Source organism: Colossoma macropomum, unplaced genomic scaffold (genome assembly GCF_904425465.1).
Source record: "Colossoma macropomum unplaced genomic scaffold, Colossoma_macropomum, whole genome shotgun sequence".
Classification (NCBI taxonomy): Eukaryota; Metazoa; Chordata; class Actinopteri; order Characiformes; family Serrasalmidae; genus Colossoma; species Colossoma macropomum.
This window is the reverse complement of record NW_023494903.1, coordinates 584091-602055: the sequence shown is the minus strand read 5'-3', so window position 1 is coordinate 602055 and position 17965 is coordinate 584091. Positions and strand designations below refer to the sequence as shown.

Here is a 17965-nt window from a genome sequence, read left to right as displayed (position 1 = left end):
GTGCACGTACGGAGGCGTAGCCAATCCTGGCGCGGGAGAGGCGGGGCTTAAGGCGCGGAATACAGGCGGGCAGCAATGAGCACAAGACTTTACAGACAGACTGTGCGTGTAGTGTGTCTGTGTGTGGAGAGAGAGAGAGAGAGAGAGAGAGAGAGAGAGAGCGAAGAGGGGAGTCACGCAAAAAATGGCGTCTCCAGAGCAGAAATATCAGAAAATATCCACTTCATTCCGTGTTATGGTTCACATTCTCACGCGCGCCCAAAATCCGGCGTGCGTAGCACGTTAACAACACGACGTTTTTTTTTTCTTTTTTTTTCTTTTCTTTTTTTTTTTTGCAATACATGCTAATATTGTGTGCTGGTGTGCAACAGCTGCAACCAAAAAAAAATATAAATAATAATAATAGCAATACTAAAAATGCTACGACATTCAGGATGCTTTTAATATGCTTTTTATATATTTTTATTTGTTTTTTTGTTGTTGTTTATTTATGAATTCGCTATATACGATCGGACTGAACTGGTACGTGGACTGTATTGCAATATGCAGGGAGTAAAAAAAAGAGGGCAGAAAAAAAAACGACGGAGTACAAATGTGTACGTGTGTGAGTGAGAGAGAGAGTGAGAACGAGAGAGAGAGAAAGAGCGTGAGCGCGCGCGCGCGTGTGCACGAGCATCAAGCCTCGCTGCTGCTGCTGTCTCTCTGTAGACAAGGACAATAGACGTTGAAATATATAGAGGGGAGGGAAGAAGCTGGATTTTTTTTTTTTGTGGTTTGGTTTGCACCCCACATCCCCCCCTTTTCCTCCTCCACCTCCTCCCACCCTCCTCCCCTACCCATGTAACCCCCCCCTTCTCCGTATCCTCCATCTCCCCCTCCTCCTCCTTCTCCTCCTCCTCCTCCTCCTCCCTCCATTCCTCTCTCTCTCTCTCTCTGTCTCTCTCTCCCCCCCCCCTCCGAGCTGCTCCCATTCTTGAGGACTTGCATGTGAAACGGGAGAGATAAACAGACGTGCGGAGCGCCGAGGAAAGGACAAGGGGAGAGAGAGAGAGAGCGAGAGAGAGAGAGAGTGAGAGTGAGAGAGAGAGAGAGAGCGAGAGAGAGAGACGGTGCATTAGAATTTAGGAAACAACCTCCCTCCCCTCTCCTCCTCCCCTCTCCTCCTCCTCCTCCTCCTCCTCCACCTCCTCCTCTTCCCCTCCCTCCCTTGTCTATCTCTCCATCTTCATCCCTCGTTCTTTTTTCTTTAATGGATAGGAATTATCCTGGCACAGGATTCGGTGATCTGGGCGCAGGAACGGGATGGAGTTACGAGAGATCAGCGAAGGCAAGGTAAGGGCGTGCGTGCAAGAGGAGAGAGAGGGGAGAGAGAGAGAGAGGAGGGGGGGTTGCACTGTCTGTTTTATTTTTATTTATTGTATTTTACCCCTCGTGCACGGAGTGGGGAGGGGGGGTAGCTGCAACAATGCCCCAATGCCGATGGTGCAAATGCATGCTGCTCTGATTATGGGGTCCAGGTTATTGTCATTACCGAGCGAGGAGGAGGAGGTGGTGGTGGTGGTGGTGGTGAAATGGGGGGGTTGAGTTGGAGGAGGTGGAGTGGAGTGGGGGGGGGTGTCTTGGAAAATGCAAGGAATGCGATTGAGAGTTAATGCGTGATAGGGAAGGTAGACTGAGACTGAGACAGAAAAAAAGAGGGGGAGAGGGGCGAAAAGAGGGGGGATGGGACGCTGCTAAAGCTAGCTAAAAAGAATGCACAAAAAAATAAGCAGGCTTGTTCGAATTTCCCCGTTCCACCTTAAATGGTGCAGCAGTTACATTCTGGCGCCCGAGGCGCCAGAATGTAACTGCTGCACCATTTAAGGTGGAACGGGGAAATTCGAACAAGAAGCTCGCGACTTCAGCTTCGTCAAAAATACATGTATGAAGCCTCCACTGGGAAGCTATCCGAGCCCTGGACCGTGTCTGATTTATGACACGCAGTTTATGTGTTGACAAAGCACTATTTTATTTCTTTAGCTGCCAATTAGGGTTTTTTTTTAGTCGCTTGCTACTGTATCCCAGCGTGGCTAATGCTGTGTGGCCTCTTGGAAACACGACGGGGCTGCATAGCCTATTGTTTTGACTCCAAAAATGCTGGAAGCTTCCTTCTGCAAAGGTTGCAATCCATGTGGCTGCACATTTGTTCCATGCTGCTCGTAAGTGCTACAGCTTAGCACTGACTGCAGTGCAACATCACCCCTTTTTTTCCTACACCAACGTTTTTGTGCGTGTTCATGTCAGCCCAGGTACAGCCATGTCACCTGGCCAGGTGATTAAGTAAGGCTGGCAGGTCTGGGTGCTGAGCTGCTGAGAATATTTCATTTCAAATTTCAACGCATACATCTTTTTGAGTGGATGAGGGGGGGCGGTGATTGTGAGCAGGTCAGGCCCACAGTAAACACACTGTATAAGGTCAGACGCTCTAATATGTTGCAGATGCAGTTTTGGATCATAAGCCAGCTCTGTGAGGAAGCTGGCCGAGTGGCCCCGGTAGCTTTGGACATTAAAATTCCTGGACTAAGTGCTGGCATGTTTGGCTTGTTGTTGTGGCTACCTGCAGCACACTGAGCCAGACACAGCGCTGCTCCATTTGCGACCATTTCGCGTTCATACTGTGCGGCGCAGAGCCTGGGTTTTGTTATAACAGTGTATCTGTTATCAGTGTGAGTGTAGCTGTGCTATTGTGCGACTGTATTAATGTGAGTGTAACTTTAGTAACGTGACTTAATGTGAGTGTAGCTGTAGTAAAGTGAGTGTGACTGTAGTAATGTGAGTGTAGCTGTATTAGTGTGTGTAGCTATATTAATGTAAGTATAGCTGTATTAATGAGTGTGTAGCTGTATAAGTCTGAGTGTATCAATGTGACTGTGGCTACATTCATGTGAGTGTAGTTAAATTTATGTAGCTATATTAATCTGAGTCTAACTATCAGTGTGTGTGTAGCTGTATAAGTCTACCAGTGAAAGTGTAACTGTAGTAATGTGAGTGTAACTGTGTTAATGAGTGTAGCTGTATTAATGTGAGTGTAGCTGTGTTAATGTGAGTGTAGCTGTGTTAATGTGAGTGTAGCTGTGTTAATGTGAGTGTAGCTGTGTTAATGAGTGTAGCTGTATTAATGTGAGTGTAGCTGTGTTAATGAGTGTAGCTGTATTAATGTGAGTGTAGCTGTGTTATTGTGAGTGTAGCTGTATTAATGTGAGTGTAGCTGTATTAATGTGAGTGTAGCTGTGTTAGTGTGAGTGTGACTATTAATGTGAGTGTAGCTGTATTAGTGTGAGTGTGATTATCAATGTGAGTGTAGCTGTATTAATGAGTGTCGCTGTATTAATGTGAGTGTAGCTGTGTTAGTGTGAGTGTGACTATTAATGTGAGTGTAGCTGTATTAGTGTGAGTGTGATTATCAGTGTGAGTGTAGCTGTATTAATGAGTGTTGCTGTATTAATGAGTGTAGCTGTATTAATGTGAGTGTAGCTGTATTAGTGTGAGTGTGATTATCAGTGTGAGTGTAGCTGTATTAATGAGTGTCGCTGTATTAATGAGTGTAGCTGTATTAATGTGAGTGTAGCTGTGTTAGTGTGAGTGTGACTATTAATGTGAGTGTAGCTGTATTAGTGTGAGTGTGATTATCAGTGTGAGTGTAGCTGTATTAATGAGTGTCGCTGTATTAATGAGTGTAGCTGTATTAATGTGAGTGTAGCTGTGTTAATGTGAGTGTGACTATTAATGTGAGTGTAGCTGTATTAGTGTGAGTGTGATTATCAGTGTGAGTGTAGCTGTATTAGTGTGAGTGTGATTATCAATGTGAGTGTAGCTGTATTAATGTGAGTGTAGCTGTATTAGTGTGAGTGTGGCTGTATTAGTGTGTGATTATCATTGAGTGTAACTGTAGTAATGTGAGTGTAGCTGTATGAATGTGAGTGTAACTGTATGAATGTCAGTGTAACTGTATTAATATGAGTGTAACTGCGCGGACCGTGTTGTGTTTTCGCGGCCTACTTACAGTTCAAAGGCGCGCGGTATGTTAGCAGTCGCCCTGACAACCGGATCAATCAGAACAGCACATGGGGCAGGACGCAGCATTCACATCAGATGCTTTAGTACTGTACTCTGGTTGTGATAAAAGGCCTGACTCACTTCTAACTGTCATAACAGCAACAGCAATAATAACGTTTTATTTTACTTTGTAGTACGTACATATAGATGACTGAATAGTAATAATAATAATAATAATAATAAATAATAATAATAATAATAATAGTCACAGTAGTAATGGTAGAGTACAGTTAGTATCATACACTGAGAAATGACCTAATTCACTTCTTATGGTTGTAATAATATCAATAATAATACAAATAATATAGTTTTAACATTGATTGTTGTACAGGCATATAGATGACTAAATAATAATTAAATTGTTTTATAATTATAATAGTTGAGGTTGTAGTTAAATAGTTATAACAATAGTACATCAACAGTAATGATAAAACAGTTTCTTCCAAGTCCAAAATTCCACTTTTCCGATATGACACCCATACTGATATTGAAGGCTTGAGTACTGCAAGATTCCAACCTGATATTTTTTCTTTCAGGACATATTACAGGATTGAAGTAGATTATTTTTTTCCCGCTGATGTCCCATCTAGCATTTTCTACTGATATCAGCCCATTACTGATACTAATCAGTATACCAATATCAATATTCCATACTGTTGTACTATTGCATTATTGTACTAATGTTATAACTACACTACCACTACTGCTGTGACTATTATTAATATTATTATTATTAATATTCAGTCATCTGTTGGCCTTTACAACAACCCAAATTGTATTATTATTATTGTTGTTATTATTATTATTATTATTATTATTATTAGTCATCTGCAGGACTTTGTAAGACAACAAAACCATGTTGGAACAAAAATCATCTCTGAATAATAAGTTCAGTCACTTTTTTTTATTCGATGAGCATTCTCAAATTATATCTGCAATGTAAAAATCTGTATATTCTCACTACTGTGTCACTAGGGCATTGGCTTCCTAGCTTAATGTGCCACAGAGGTGGGTAATATTCAGATTTTTTTATTAGCATGATAAATTTTCTTTCTTTTAATTGGATGTAGTGCCAACAATTTTGAATAAAAAGCTCTAAGTATTGTGATAGAATATCAGCTGCAAGCTTTTTTGCTATTAAATAAAAACCATATCAATCACGAGAGGTAGGAATGTGCTGCACTAGTGCTACAGGTGGGTGAAACGCCATAAATATATCATGACGCTTCAAAACATTTTCACAGCAATTTTTTTCTGTTATTTAATAAGTTGGAACAGACAAAAAATCTGCAGCAAAAACAAAAACTATAAATACATAGATTTTTTATTCATCATTTCTCTAAATACAGTTAAGCAGGACTAATGATGCTGTCTTTATAATGAAACATGCAGCTGTTCTGTGGATATTTTGCATATTGTGATGACAGTAATGACAAATAACACCATATTGCCCAGCTCTAACTTGTCCAGGGTAAGCCCACCTTCACCATTATGCCAGATTCAGCTATTTAATGTAGCTCCAAGAACAGTGCAGCTCCAGCTAGATGTTTTCAGCACCTTTTTGGGGGGGCAGGGTGCAGATCTTTGCAGTACTGCTTACTCGCAACTGTTTTTGGACAGAGTGTACTGTATGTGAGGTTGCCAGTATTGTCTTTTATTCCAGTGGATGGGAACACACCAGGGTGTTGAATAGCAGGTAGCTGTGGTGCTTGAAAGGACCAGGTGAGACCAGGTACACTCAGCCTCTTTCCCGTAGACTCTGCCCAGTGGGAGTGATTGCTCCTGGGCTGTTGGATAGTTTATGATTGCCTTTCTGAGTCAAGGGCATCTCTCACAGCACAGGCGGATTGATGGCACCCAGGATCCTTAATGAGCAATTCTTACTCATAAGACGTTGGACAAGCCTCAGCACTGGCGCACAGCAGCCTGAGAGCTTTCTCTGAGTGAGATGAAATGAAATGAAATTGAATCTCTCCTCTTTTAGTTTTGGGGGTTAGAAATTGTAATTGTTTTTTTTTGTTTTGAATTAATATTAGTTCGGAGCGAGAGCGCTGTTGTGGGACTATACATGTGCCTCCATTAGGCCGCGATGAAACACACTGAAGTATTAAATGAATATGAAATGAAGTGAAATAAAATGAAAGTGATTTTTTTCCCCCATTATTTTTCCAGTACTTATTCAAATAAGGCCAGCTGCAGCGTCGTGTGAATTAACTGCATGCGGAGACAGAGATACAACACCTTTAACCTGATAATGCCGTGACTCAAACACATTCGTACGGTGCATTTGTCTGAATTTGCCACCACACCGGAGAAATTAGGTTTGGTTGTTATCAAAAGTAGATTCACTTTGATTCATTCTGTTATGCGTTTCGCATCGTGTGAGGAAGTGTTGTAGTCAAGACCGCTAGAGGCGAGTCCGAGTCAAGACCGAGACTAGGGCGCATGAGTCTGAGTCAAGACCAAGACTCTGTAGCAGTCGAGTTTGAGTCGAGACTGAGACCAGGAGTGGCTGAGACTGAGACTGAGACAAGACCAGATTAAGATTTTTTTCTGAATAGAAATTTAAAATGAAGAAAGGGGACAAAACTGAAATTTATCTGTAGTTCATTGTACATTCGTTATGCATGACATAGACACACACACACATGTATATTATGTCGCTGTTGTTGGAAGAAAACCCTCATATTTCCAAAATGAAAACTTTACAGGAAAAGGAAAAAACCTACTTTACTTTTAATGTAAGTCAATGGAACCAGACATTTTTCCAAGTCATTTTAAGTTGTTTCTTTTGGTCCATCCTTCATGAAATTTACACAAAATGTAAAGAGCAACAGGTATTATATATATGTATATGTCCAAAACTAAAAAACGACAAGAAAGGAGATACAAGGTTTTCAACTTTGCCAACTTTGCTTTGTCACATTCGGAAGGAAATGATGGTGAAGTTCTTCTGTCTCTTCTTCTCCAAAGCATATTCAGAATCTCCACCTACAGTCAACTGAATATAAACCAAACAACATACATCTATTTTCAATTATTAAATGAAAACATAGTAATAACAACATTCCAATCTGCCCTCAGGGGATAATTGAACTTTGAAACCAATAAGCATCAACAAACTAAACATACCCACTTAAACCATCATGGAAATATCAATTAGATCCTCGAGCGGCAGCCAGCAGATTTTACTTAAACATGTAGAAAAAGGACTGTTTTATTCTGTTGATCATTAATAATAATAGTAATAATAAGTTCAGTTTCTAATGACCTCAGATGGAGGCGTCACCCTCGGTATTCAGAACACTTTCCAGGTCAGCCTAACCCCGAGACCGAGACAAGACCGAATCCAAACGTTAAGAGATGAATGATGTGAGACAAGACCAAGAAAGCTAATTTGTGCTCCCGGACTCACTAAACCCTAGTATTAGGAAAGACGACATCACCTCTTTGGTACGGCCTGGTAGGCCATGCAAGCCCAGGAATTTCAGATACGACGCCTGACCAAAGAACACCAGCCTCCGTCTTGTGCAGGGCACCATGGGTCCCACCACACACTGACACCCCGTCACGTTTCTAATGGAGATTAATGGGCATGATTGAGTTTCCTTTCAGCTCATAAACATTTTGCACCTGTTAGGAGGGACTGTGTCAAATTACCCTCCATATAATTGGGAGCAGCCCTTTACAGTCCATTTAATAGAGCTTTCTAATTCAGACTCTAATTCATCTCATGCGTGTACCCTCACAAATAAGGGGTTCTCTAGAGCAGTACCTCTTTTGTTTCCCAAATAACTTTTTGACCAGTGGGTCTTTAAAGCAGTGGCTCCCAAACTGGTCCTCAGGGACACCCAGATTGTCCACATTTGTGCTGTAAAACTGTGCGCTGCAAGTTAGTTCGGACCGTCTCGGGGTACCACTTTGAGAACCACTGCATTGTGAATTTTTTCCACTTATAATATTTGTGTGGTTTTATGTACTGTAATTAATTTTTACATGTTCATTTTCTGACCTCTCTTTATCCCTTACTATTAACCCCTGAATAGGTCACAGCAGCAGGCCTGAAGTTTTATTATACACATCTATAACCTTAGAATAGCTCAAATAGTTTGCATTGAAGTCTCTGTATTTACTGAATTATAAGACTTAATATGTAATAAGTTTGGGATTTTATAGACTTGAACAGGCTTTGCCTGCAAGTGTGATGCATGTAAATGAGCTCTGTTCTGATTGGTTAGTGTATATTGCGCTTCCTATTCATCTTCAGCATGAATAGGCAGAGGTAAACTACTGTAGGCTGAATAGGCGGGTATATGGGTATGTGTTGGATTTTGTGATGTCACATAAACAGTGATTTCAAAACAGCATTGTAGTTTCCATATATGGACAGTGTGGACTGTGGAGTGGGCGGTACTTTTTCAAACTTTATAGTGTTTACATACTACATCAAACTCTTTTAGGAACTATTTTTGTGAAGAACCTCCATACTGATCAAATGTTTTTTTCCTAGAACCTTCATTGTAGACCTCGCTCTTTCTCTCACGTCCTCTCTGTCCATCAAACTTGAGATGTATTATCCCATTAACACAGTCTGGAAGCGAGCGAGGACGAGAGATGAAGAAAATGATTGGCTAAAGGTGTGGATCAAAGGTGATGAAGCTTAGAAAAAAGAGAGGAAATGGAGAGGGCAGAGGGAAGGTGTACTGCGCTAGATCAATGCATGCAAGGGCTGACGAAGGGGTGATGATCACATAGAACCTATCGGAGAAGTGAGAGGAGAAATGGAAAGGGGTGAACTTACCTAAAGAAAAAGTGAACCAGTGTAAAGCAATAAGAATGGAAAGGGCATGGAGAGAAATGGAGGAAAAAAGTGAGCAAGAGGATGGGAGTAGAAGGAAGGCAGGGCTGAAGATGACATATCTGTGTTGATGGGTATCGGGATCGGGCCAGAAAATGCTGGATTTGATATCAGAGGGGAAAAAAGAACGAGTCCAATCCAATGCTGTAACAAATCTGTGCTGAAACAGCACTCAGTCATCCATATTATGTAACATTATAGCCTTCTTTGGGTTTAGGGATGCATGATGATATCGGAAACATATTGGTATCAGCAGATATTTGCTTTAAAAGAAAAAAAGACTAGCAGACAGATGTTTAGATTTGACCAGTATTTCAAATAAGTGTTTGAGGACGCTGGAAGAGCAGAATGTTTAGACGACACTGGCTTACTGCGCTAAAATATACACATTTTACTGCATTTGTAGCCCTCTACAAATAGGTTTTATCTGTCTATAATGCAAATCCTAAAACACTATAAAAGGTATTTTCACTGTCAAAGTACTGTAATATTTAATGCTCAAATGCCCAGTTTTTTTTTAAAAAAAGAGGTTAAATGCATGTAAATAAACATGCATATGCTATATGGTAGCTCACACACACTCACTATCTACACCGCTTATTCTTCTGGGTCGCGGGGGGTGGGGAGTACTGGAGCCTATCCCAGCAGTATAGGCAGAAGGCAGGAAACACCCTGGACAGGTTGCCAGTCCATCGCAGGGCATTATAACTATATACTATATACTACATACTGCATACTACATATATTATATTTTACCACTGCTGTCGTTAATTTACAGAAATAGAATGTAAATTAACAAAAACAAATGATCACCTTTAGTTCACAGACATTTGTGTTATTTTTGTTGTTGTTCTTATCATGATGGCAAAATATTGTATGTCAGAATATCTAGTGAAACTATTGAATTTTGGTAAAATGCAATATTTTTCAGAAACTAAATGACTATAATTTTACAGATTTTTACCAAAACATACTTTTACTGTGAAGTAATGGGGTTTGTCTAGTTCCAACTTGTTAAAGACGTTTTACCATTTTCTTTCCACGTTTTTTACAGTGTAGTTTCTACATAGTCAAAAATCTATCAATTTTATAGAATAAATACTGGATGTAGGCATCGGCCCACAAATCCCACATTGGTGCATCTCTATTTTAAATGTCCTTCTTAAATGAAGCTAAACTAAAGCATAGTAAAATATCAGATTGGTATATGTATTCATAAAAGCTTACTACCATAATATCAGTATCAGAAAAAGAAAAACTAGTGCCGTGCCATCTCTTGTTAGAGTGTGTATGTGGAAGTCATCCATCAATTACCCTTATTCCCTTGGGATCAATCCCTCACTCCTTCCGGGTCTCTGGACTGCCTCTTTGGGATTAGCATCCAATTAAGGTCTGATTCCTATCAACCTCATGTCAATCTTAATGAGTTTTAGCACATGACAGTCCCTTTGATCCAGCGAGAGACCTCCAGAGAAGAGTCTTTTCAATGTATATGAAGGCTGATGTTTGACGGATGCCGGGAGACATTAATTATTCAGGAGAGAGCATTCCAGTCTTTCTTCAGATTTTTGGTGTGCTGGTTTGGAAAACACCATCAAGTCATTTTTGCTGATTAATGTACCGACCTCAGATTTTGATCCAGCCTCCTTAGCCTAGACTAAAATTGTTATGTACAAAGGCACGCAGTGTTTAAATAATGAGAGTTTGCTAGGATGCCGACTGCAAAGAATTCACCACGGCTCCAGCAACTGTGGTAGTTCAGTGGCCGCGCTGTATTCCAGATGTGTCAGTGAGGCAGCGCAAGAGTGATATTTGTGCTCTTTCGCTTGTGCATTTAAACATTTAACTCAGTTCATTAGAGCTTTTATCCAGCTAATTACACAAGTGCCCTGGCTTGGAGACGGGCGTCTGTTTAAGAGGGACGGACAAACTCCCAGATGGCGTCCCCTCAGGACGAGTTTCTGTCATCTCTGCTTAAAACACCTTGATAAATACAATGGACGTCAGTATTATTGCACTGTCTGTGCCCATCAGAGCCTGCTGGAGTATGATTATTTTTGTGTTGGTGTTCATTTCACACAGTATTGAATATAACAACAGTACCATATGTACCTCTTTGGGTATATTTCTGGATTGTGCTTTTTTGCACACAACCAATGTAGAATGAACTTATTTGGGTCTTTTCTCTGTTGGTTTAAAGATAGACTGGCTGGTCCGTTTCGTTGCTCGTATTGAATGACACCCACCCCCTCACCACGTGCTGGCTCAGTGTGTGGTGTCTGTGGCTTCCCACACTGGTCTCCGAGTAGAGCGATCCTCACTAACTGAGCTGTACTCACATTAAGAGCCTGTCGAGGATGGAGGGGAGGGGGTTACCAAGGCAATTCAGTCACAGGAGAGCTTTTATCAATGAGCGCTCTGTCTCACCTCAGCAACATCCTAACCGCCATTGTCAACTCAACTGCCCACTCTTATGAAAGGGAACAACAGTCTGTGGAGACGCCAAGAGACAGCTGATTGGCTGACAACGCGCCGAGCCGTAGCCAATCGGGGTGAATGACTGCAGCAGAGAAAGAACCACAGCTCTGGAGAATGTAACAAGTGAAAACGCAAGATCATAAGACAGTTTCGTCTAGCTTTTGCCAAAAGACATGCATTAGTATCTCTGTTCAAATAAATAGAGAGGAAATAAACAGGTTGGTCAGTTTTGATCAGCTCTCAGTCCTTTTTGTTTGATCTCAGAGTCCAAGTATGTGGTCTATATTAGCACTTTCTGGAATTACATGCATGTAGAGGTGGGTAATATGATGTTATTGTGATAAATGATGGCACAGGCTTTTCTGAGCTTATTGTGGATATTGTCAACATGTTTCATTACAAATTTGTATAATTATTATAATCATTATTTATCTGACATAATTAGTCCTGTTTAATTGGATTTAGTCCAGGACAATATGTGAAATATTGGGAAAAAAAATCATTGTACTTAGTTTTTTAAAAGGTATTTATTTATTTAGTATCTTTTTTTATGGTAATAATCAATAAAAGCATGTCATTTGTCCAGGGGCACCCAAACTTTTGCAGGATATTGTGACATCCTGTATTGTGAAAGCATTGTGATATTATATTTTTGCCATATCGCCCACCCCTGCTTGCTGGTCAGCATTGAACATTTGATTACTGATCAACATACACTGATGGGATTTTAATAGTGGCCCTTGGGACATCAAAACCAGGTCTTGTCATTCGTAGCCCAGAGAGGTTGCATGTGGACTAGGATAATGAGCATGTGCATTGTTGTAATGCAGACTGCATATAGTCAGATCCAGAGGCTATTTGGGAGAGGGAGGATATGGAAGCGAATAGGCTGATTAAACAGCTAATCTATGTGTGTGGCTCTGGTGAGAAGGGGATAATGCAGAGCTTGGTCAGCTGATATTCTATACAGGGATTTACGAAGAGTACAGCCCAGCAGACCTTTTCAGTGCCGTGTTAAGTGAGAGAATGTAATGTTTTTTTTTTTTTGTTAATGTTTTACAGTATCACTAAGGTATACTTAGCCTGTAGTTTATCAGATAAGGGTTAATTATATGCAAGCAGTCTGAGGCTCTTTTGTCTGCATAGTAATTCTCCACTCACACCCTCGATCCTTCTTTTTTTCACCCTTCTCTTTCTCTCATGCTTTCAGTCTGATGTATGGGAGTTCCAGATCCTCCCATCCGGACTCAGAACTGCTCCATCGTCAAGCATACGCCACAGCACACCCCCTGCAGGGCTATGCAACCAATCATCACCCAGGCAGCTCTGGACAGGGTGGAGCGTGGGGTGCAGCTGGCCGGAGTTTAGGTGAGGGATACAAACTTGTTTGTTTACCCTGATTAGTAAATGTACATGTCTGTTTATTATGGGGGCATTAACAGATTTTAGGTTTACTGTTTAATGATGAGTATAATGATCATCCCTACTCATTTCAGTACGACTGTTCCTTTTCTCACAGGGCTTTCAGGATTGTTTGATGCTGGGTTACACCATGCTAGCACCTCAGGGCCTGACGCATCCGTCATGAACCTGATCTCTGCTTTGGAATCCCGAGGTCCACAGCCTCCCCCTTCTGCCTCCTCCCTCCTCTCTCAGTTTCGTACCCCCTCTTGGCAGACTGGTAAGTAACTGTGCCACATTCTTTCTTTACTATTGAACGTAGAGCTTTGTAATACACTGATTGCAGTACAGAGACATATTTACACAGATGTAGTTTTAACCTGTTGATCATTCTGGTTTCTCTGTCTTCCTTTCTGTTGCTGTAGCAATGCATACTCCAGCTCCTGCAGAGCTCTTCATCTCCAGTGCTTTGCCTGGATCTGGCTCCTTCCCTTCTTCCTCAGCCCTGTCAGCGTATCAGCACCCTGCCTCTTTCTCAGGGCGCTCCTTCCCTGGAGTGACCCCGTCGCTGTCTCTTCAGGACACGCCCACCTTCAGCCCCACCTCCAATGGCCTCCTGTCACCACATGATCCATTGCTGCACATAAAAACACCTTCCCAGTCCAGTCTTGGCTTTGACCGTCTTCTCTCCTCTCAGAGTGCAGCGGCAGCATACAGAGGGGCTCAGGAGCCCTCCAGTGCTCCTCCACCTCCAGCTCAAGCATCCACATCATCTTCCTCTCGCCACTTACCTCCTCCCCAGTTTAACCTGCTCTCCTCACAGCTTCAAGACCAATCCTCCCAGCTATACAATGCCTCTGTATTCTCCTCAACTCCTGCACCTCCACAGCCGCCTACCCCCCAAGAAAGAGCCATTCCCAGGCAAGACAGTGTGATTAAGCACTATCAGAGACCTTCCCCTGCACAGTCCCAGTTGTCCTCCACCACGCCCCATCCCCTGCAACATTATCTTAGCTGTGGAGCTTCGGGGTACCAGCAGATCTCCCACCATAGACATGGAGGAGTAAACTGTAGTCCTCTGGGTGACCAGAGCCCATCATCTGATCCCAAACCCTCACCCCGGTCAGAGCAAGTTTACCGCCCCATAATACAGCCCCCATATAGTACCTCCTCGACATCTTCATCAGCTGCCACAGGAGGTGGTATCGGGAAAACAGGAAAGAGTTCTAGTTCGAGCAGTGGCTACTCGTCCTCTAGCTCTTCTTCATCCAGAACACCTCACACACCCCCCTCAGCTTCCTCCACTTCTTCCTCCTCCTCCGCTTCATCTAACCCCAGTGCTTCATCTAGCTCCTCCTCTGCCCCTTCAAGACAGCAGCCACCACCCCAGGCTGCTCCCCAACCCCCTCCGCCACCTCCTCCGCCTCCCCCTGTGTCCTCTTCTGCTGCACAACAGCCTCCCCCCAAACCCTGCCTTTCCACATATGGCTCTCCTGTTGCTCCTGTTAAACCCACCTCTGGGCTCCCTGGCCAAACCCCACCACAGCAACACTCACAATCATATTCGCCAAGTCAGCCCCCGCCCTCCCATCTGTCCCAGCCTTATGGAGGATTCAGCTCCCCACAGGCCCAGGATCTGAGCTCCGGTCCTGGGGGGTCAGGAAAAGGGTTTGGAGGTCTTGGAGCAACGGGACGTTCGTTTTCAGCTGAGGTGGTATATGGCTCCGAATCAGGATATGGTTCTTTACCACCCTCTCTTGGAGGAGCAGGAAGTCCCTCAATGGGCTATGGTGGTCCAGGACATTCACCTGCCCTAATTGGATCTGGAGGGAGTACAGGTACAACAAGTGGTGGTACTGGCTCAGGAGGGGGTAGTTCAGGTGGTGGAGGTGCTGGCAGTAACACTGTTGCAAGTGGTGGAGGTGGAGGATCATACCATCTACCAGACTCCAGCCCATCCCCTTCAAGTAACTCTGGAATTATCCGCCCAGGACTACACTCCCCTGCTCCCACTCGCCCTGCACAGTCTCCAGGAGGAACTGGGGGTACCAAATACCTATCCTCAGTTCTTTCTCCTGCTTTCTTAGCATCTCCACAGGGATACTCAGACACAAGGGCACCACCACCCCAAACACAGTCTTATCATTCAGCACCACCGAAGTCCAAGTCAGAGTCTGATATGCTCAGTATTGAGCGATCCCAAGAAGAGGATGAAGACGATGATGATGATTTTCTAATTCAGCATCTATTGCACTCTCAGAGTCCAGCACCTCCCCCCTCTCAGCACCACACTCAACAACAGCCACAGGTTCCTTCCCAGCAGCAGCCACAGTCCCAGTCAGTGCCCCAAAGTGGGGAAGGAACAAAGGGGATGTCTGCCTATGAACTAAACAAGGCTTCTGAGGAGCGCTACCACCTTCAGAGTGTCATTCGCACGAATAATGCCACCAATAATGTGGCTCCTGGTGCTGCAAGCTCCACAGGACTAAGCACTCCTTCAGAGAGTCAGCTGGACATGTCTCTTAAGAAGCAGCAGCAAGCAAAAACAGATGTGTCTGGAGCTGGGGCAAATGGAGGGCGAGGAGGAATGGATTCACTCTCTCACTCTCTTCCCCATGCACCTCACACTCACCAACATGACTCCCTTGGCTCTGTGGTTCACTATGGGAGAGGGGACCCGTATGTCCACCAGACACACCAACACCAACATCACTCTTCTCACACTTCACACACACAGCACTCCCAACATACACAGCACTCCCACCCACATTCTCTGTCTCACTCCCACATGGAGCTCAAGAAAGCTCCCGATACATCAGAGCTGCCCTTTTTGCGAAAGACCCCAGATTTGCAACAGAGACAGTCCCAAACTTCCCTTTCACACATGGATTCACCGCCTGACCAGACTCAGCAACCTCAGCAAGCTCACCTTCTCCAGTCTGTTCTTTCTCACACCACACGTAACAAGATAGACATTCAACAGGCCCCCCAGCAACAGCCGCACCCTATGAGCCAACATGCTTTGATGGGACCATCTGGAGGTCTTGGGACTGCTAGTGGTGGGGGAGTGGAAACCCAGCCACAGGCCTCTCAGCTTCAGCTTCAGCTTCAGTCCCAGGCTTTGGAGGCCCATTATGGACGTGAAGCACAGCGAAACCAAAGTCAGTCAAGTCAAAATTCTGTCTCGCAGCTAGACATGCTTGAACGGTCACTCTCAAGGACAAACAGCCGTGAAGGTTCAGGGTCCACTGAGAGGATTGTTGGTGGAGATGGTGGTACCAGTGAACATCATAGAACACAACAGCAGCAACAGCAGCTGCAGCAGCAGCAGCACAGGATGCCCTCACACCATCAGTCTCATCATCCTCAACAAACACCTTCAGAGCTTGATTTCCTGAATGAGCCGAATTTGAGCATGTCAACTCAGTCTCATCTGCACCATATGACACACCATGCACACCCTCATGCCCACCACCAGCCACAGCCCCACCCTCATCATCAACACTCTCACCAGCACTCTCATCACATGGCAACCAATTCTGCCCCTCTGCAGCCCCAGGCCCAGCCCAGGGAACCAGAGCCCCAGCTTGCCCAGACACAACTAGATCAGCTCAAAGAGCACCAGTTTGACACAGGAAGTCCTGTTGGGAAACAAACTCAGAATCAGGGACAGAGCCAGCAGCAACAGCAGAGGTTTGTGCCTCTGACCTCCATCTGTTTCCCTGACTCTCTGCTCCAAGATGAAGATCGGTCATTTTTCCCAGGAATGGAGGACATGTTCTGCTCTGAGGATTATAAGTCAAGTTGTGCAGGAGGAGGTGGTGCAGGCCAAGGAGATCAGGATATGGTGTCTGAGGGGCGTGTAAATGTTCAAGATGGAATAGAATCAGTTAAAGCAGGTGGAGGGGCAGGTGGATATGACATGATGGGTCACCATGGTGACCAAGGATATGGGCAGTACTGTCACAGTCTTTCTGAAACTGGCAATGGCACCATGCATCTAGATTTAGACTCCCTGAAAACCCATGAACTCCCATCCACTGTGAACACAGAGCAACTGGGCCTGATCCAGTCTCAGACTCCGGGCATTGGAATGGGTGGGACAGGGTCTGGTGTAGATGGAACAGGGAACAAAATGATGGGAACGTCAGGTGTAGGAAGTGGATCTGGAACAAGTGGGCTGACCTCACCCATCTTCTGTTCCTCTAGACCCAAAAAACTACTAAAGACCAGCTCCTTCCACCTTCTGAAACAGCGGAGGGATCCCAACTCCCAACCACAGGCCAAGAAAACATATGCCCAAGAATATGAATTTGAGGATGATGAGGACAAAGCAGATGTCCCTGCTGACATTCGACTAAACAGTAGGCGACTCCCAGATTTGCTTCCAGACCTGGTGTCAAGTTGCCGAAAGTCCGGTGGCGGTTCAGGGGTTGGTAGTCTAAGTCCCCTAATGGGTGACTTGGATTTCTGCCACCCCTCAGGGTACCCGTCTCTTGGACCACCTCCACAGCTTCTTCCCCATGAAGGGCCAAAGAAGAGGGGTAGAAAGCCCACCAAACCCAAAAGAGAAGGCCCTCCCAGGCCCAGGGGAAGACCCCGTATTCGTCCACTACCAGAACCTCCGTACTGTAGAGGCCTGATGGGACCTGGTGCTGGTGAGACCCGAAGGGGCCGTGGTCGAGGAAGGGGTCGTGGCAGGAAAGACGATCTTATGCTGGAAATGCACAGAGACATGAACAAAGGACAAAATTACCATCAACAACCTCATCAACAAGCACCTCATCTTCATCACCAACAACAACAGCAACTCCAACAACAGCAACATCAACAACAACACTTACAGCAACACATGCACCACCACCCACAGCCACAGCAGCATCTCCAACCTCAGCAGCAACACATGCACCAACAACAGCACCTACATGCACAACACCATCAGCAACACCTACATCAACAGCAGCAACATCATCAACAGCAGCCACAGCACCAACATCAACAACATCCCCAACAACATCAGCCTCAACAACAGTATCAGGAACCTATCAAACCAATTAAGGTGAGTAAAGGAGGTATGATAAACATGGTGGAATGTGACAATGCTTTATTTTTGAACACTGATACCGAATACCA

General features: G+C 44.2%; 1 protein-coding gene across 1 annotated transcript in view; it reads left to right on the top strand.

Moving 5' to 3' along the window:
* Positions 1-953: 953 nt before the first annotated feature.
* The window catches only part of prr12b (proline rich 12b), a 36397-nt gene continuing 19385 nt past the window's right edge, over positions 954-17965 (top strand). The window contains 4 exon segments of the mRNA XM_036560759.1: positions 954-1332; positions 12642-12799; positions 12951-13112; positions 13258-17891. Of these exon segments, the coding sequence (XP_036416652.1) occupies positions 1250-1332; positions 12642-12799; positions 12951-13112; positions 13258-17891 (5037 nt within the window). The 5' untranslated portion in view covers positions 954-1249.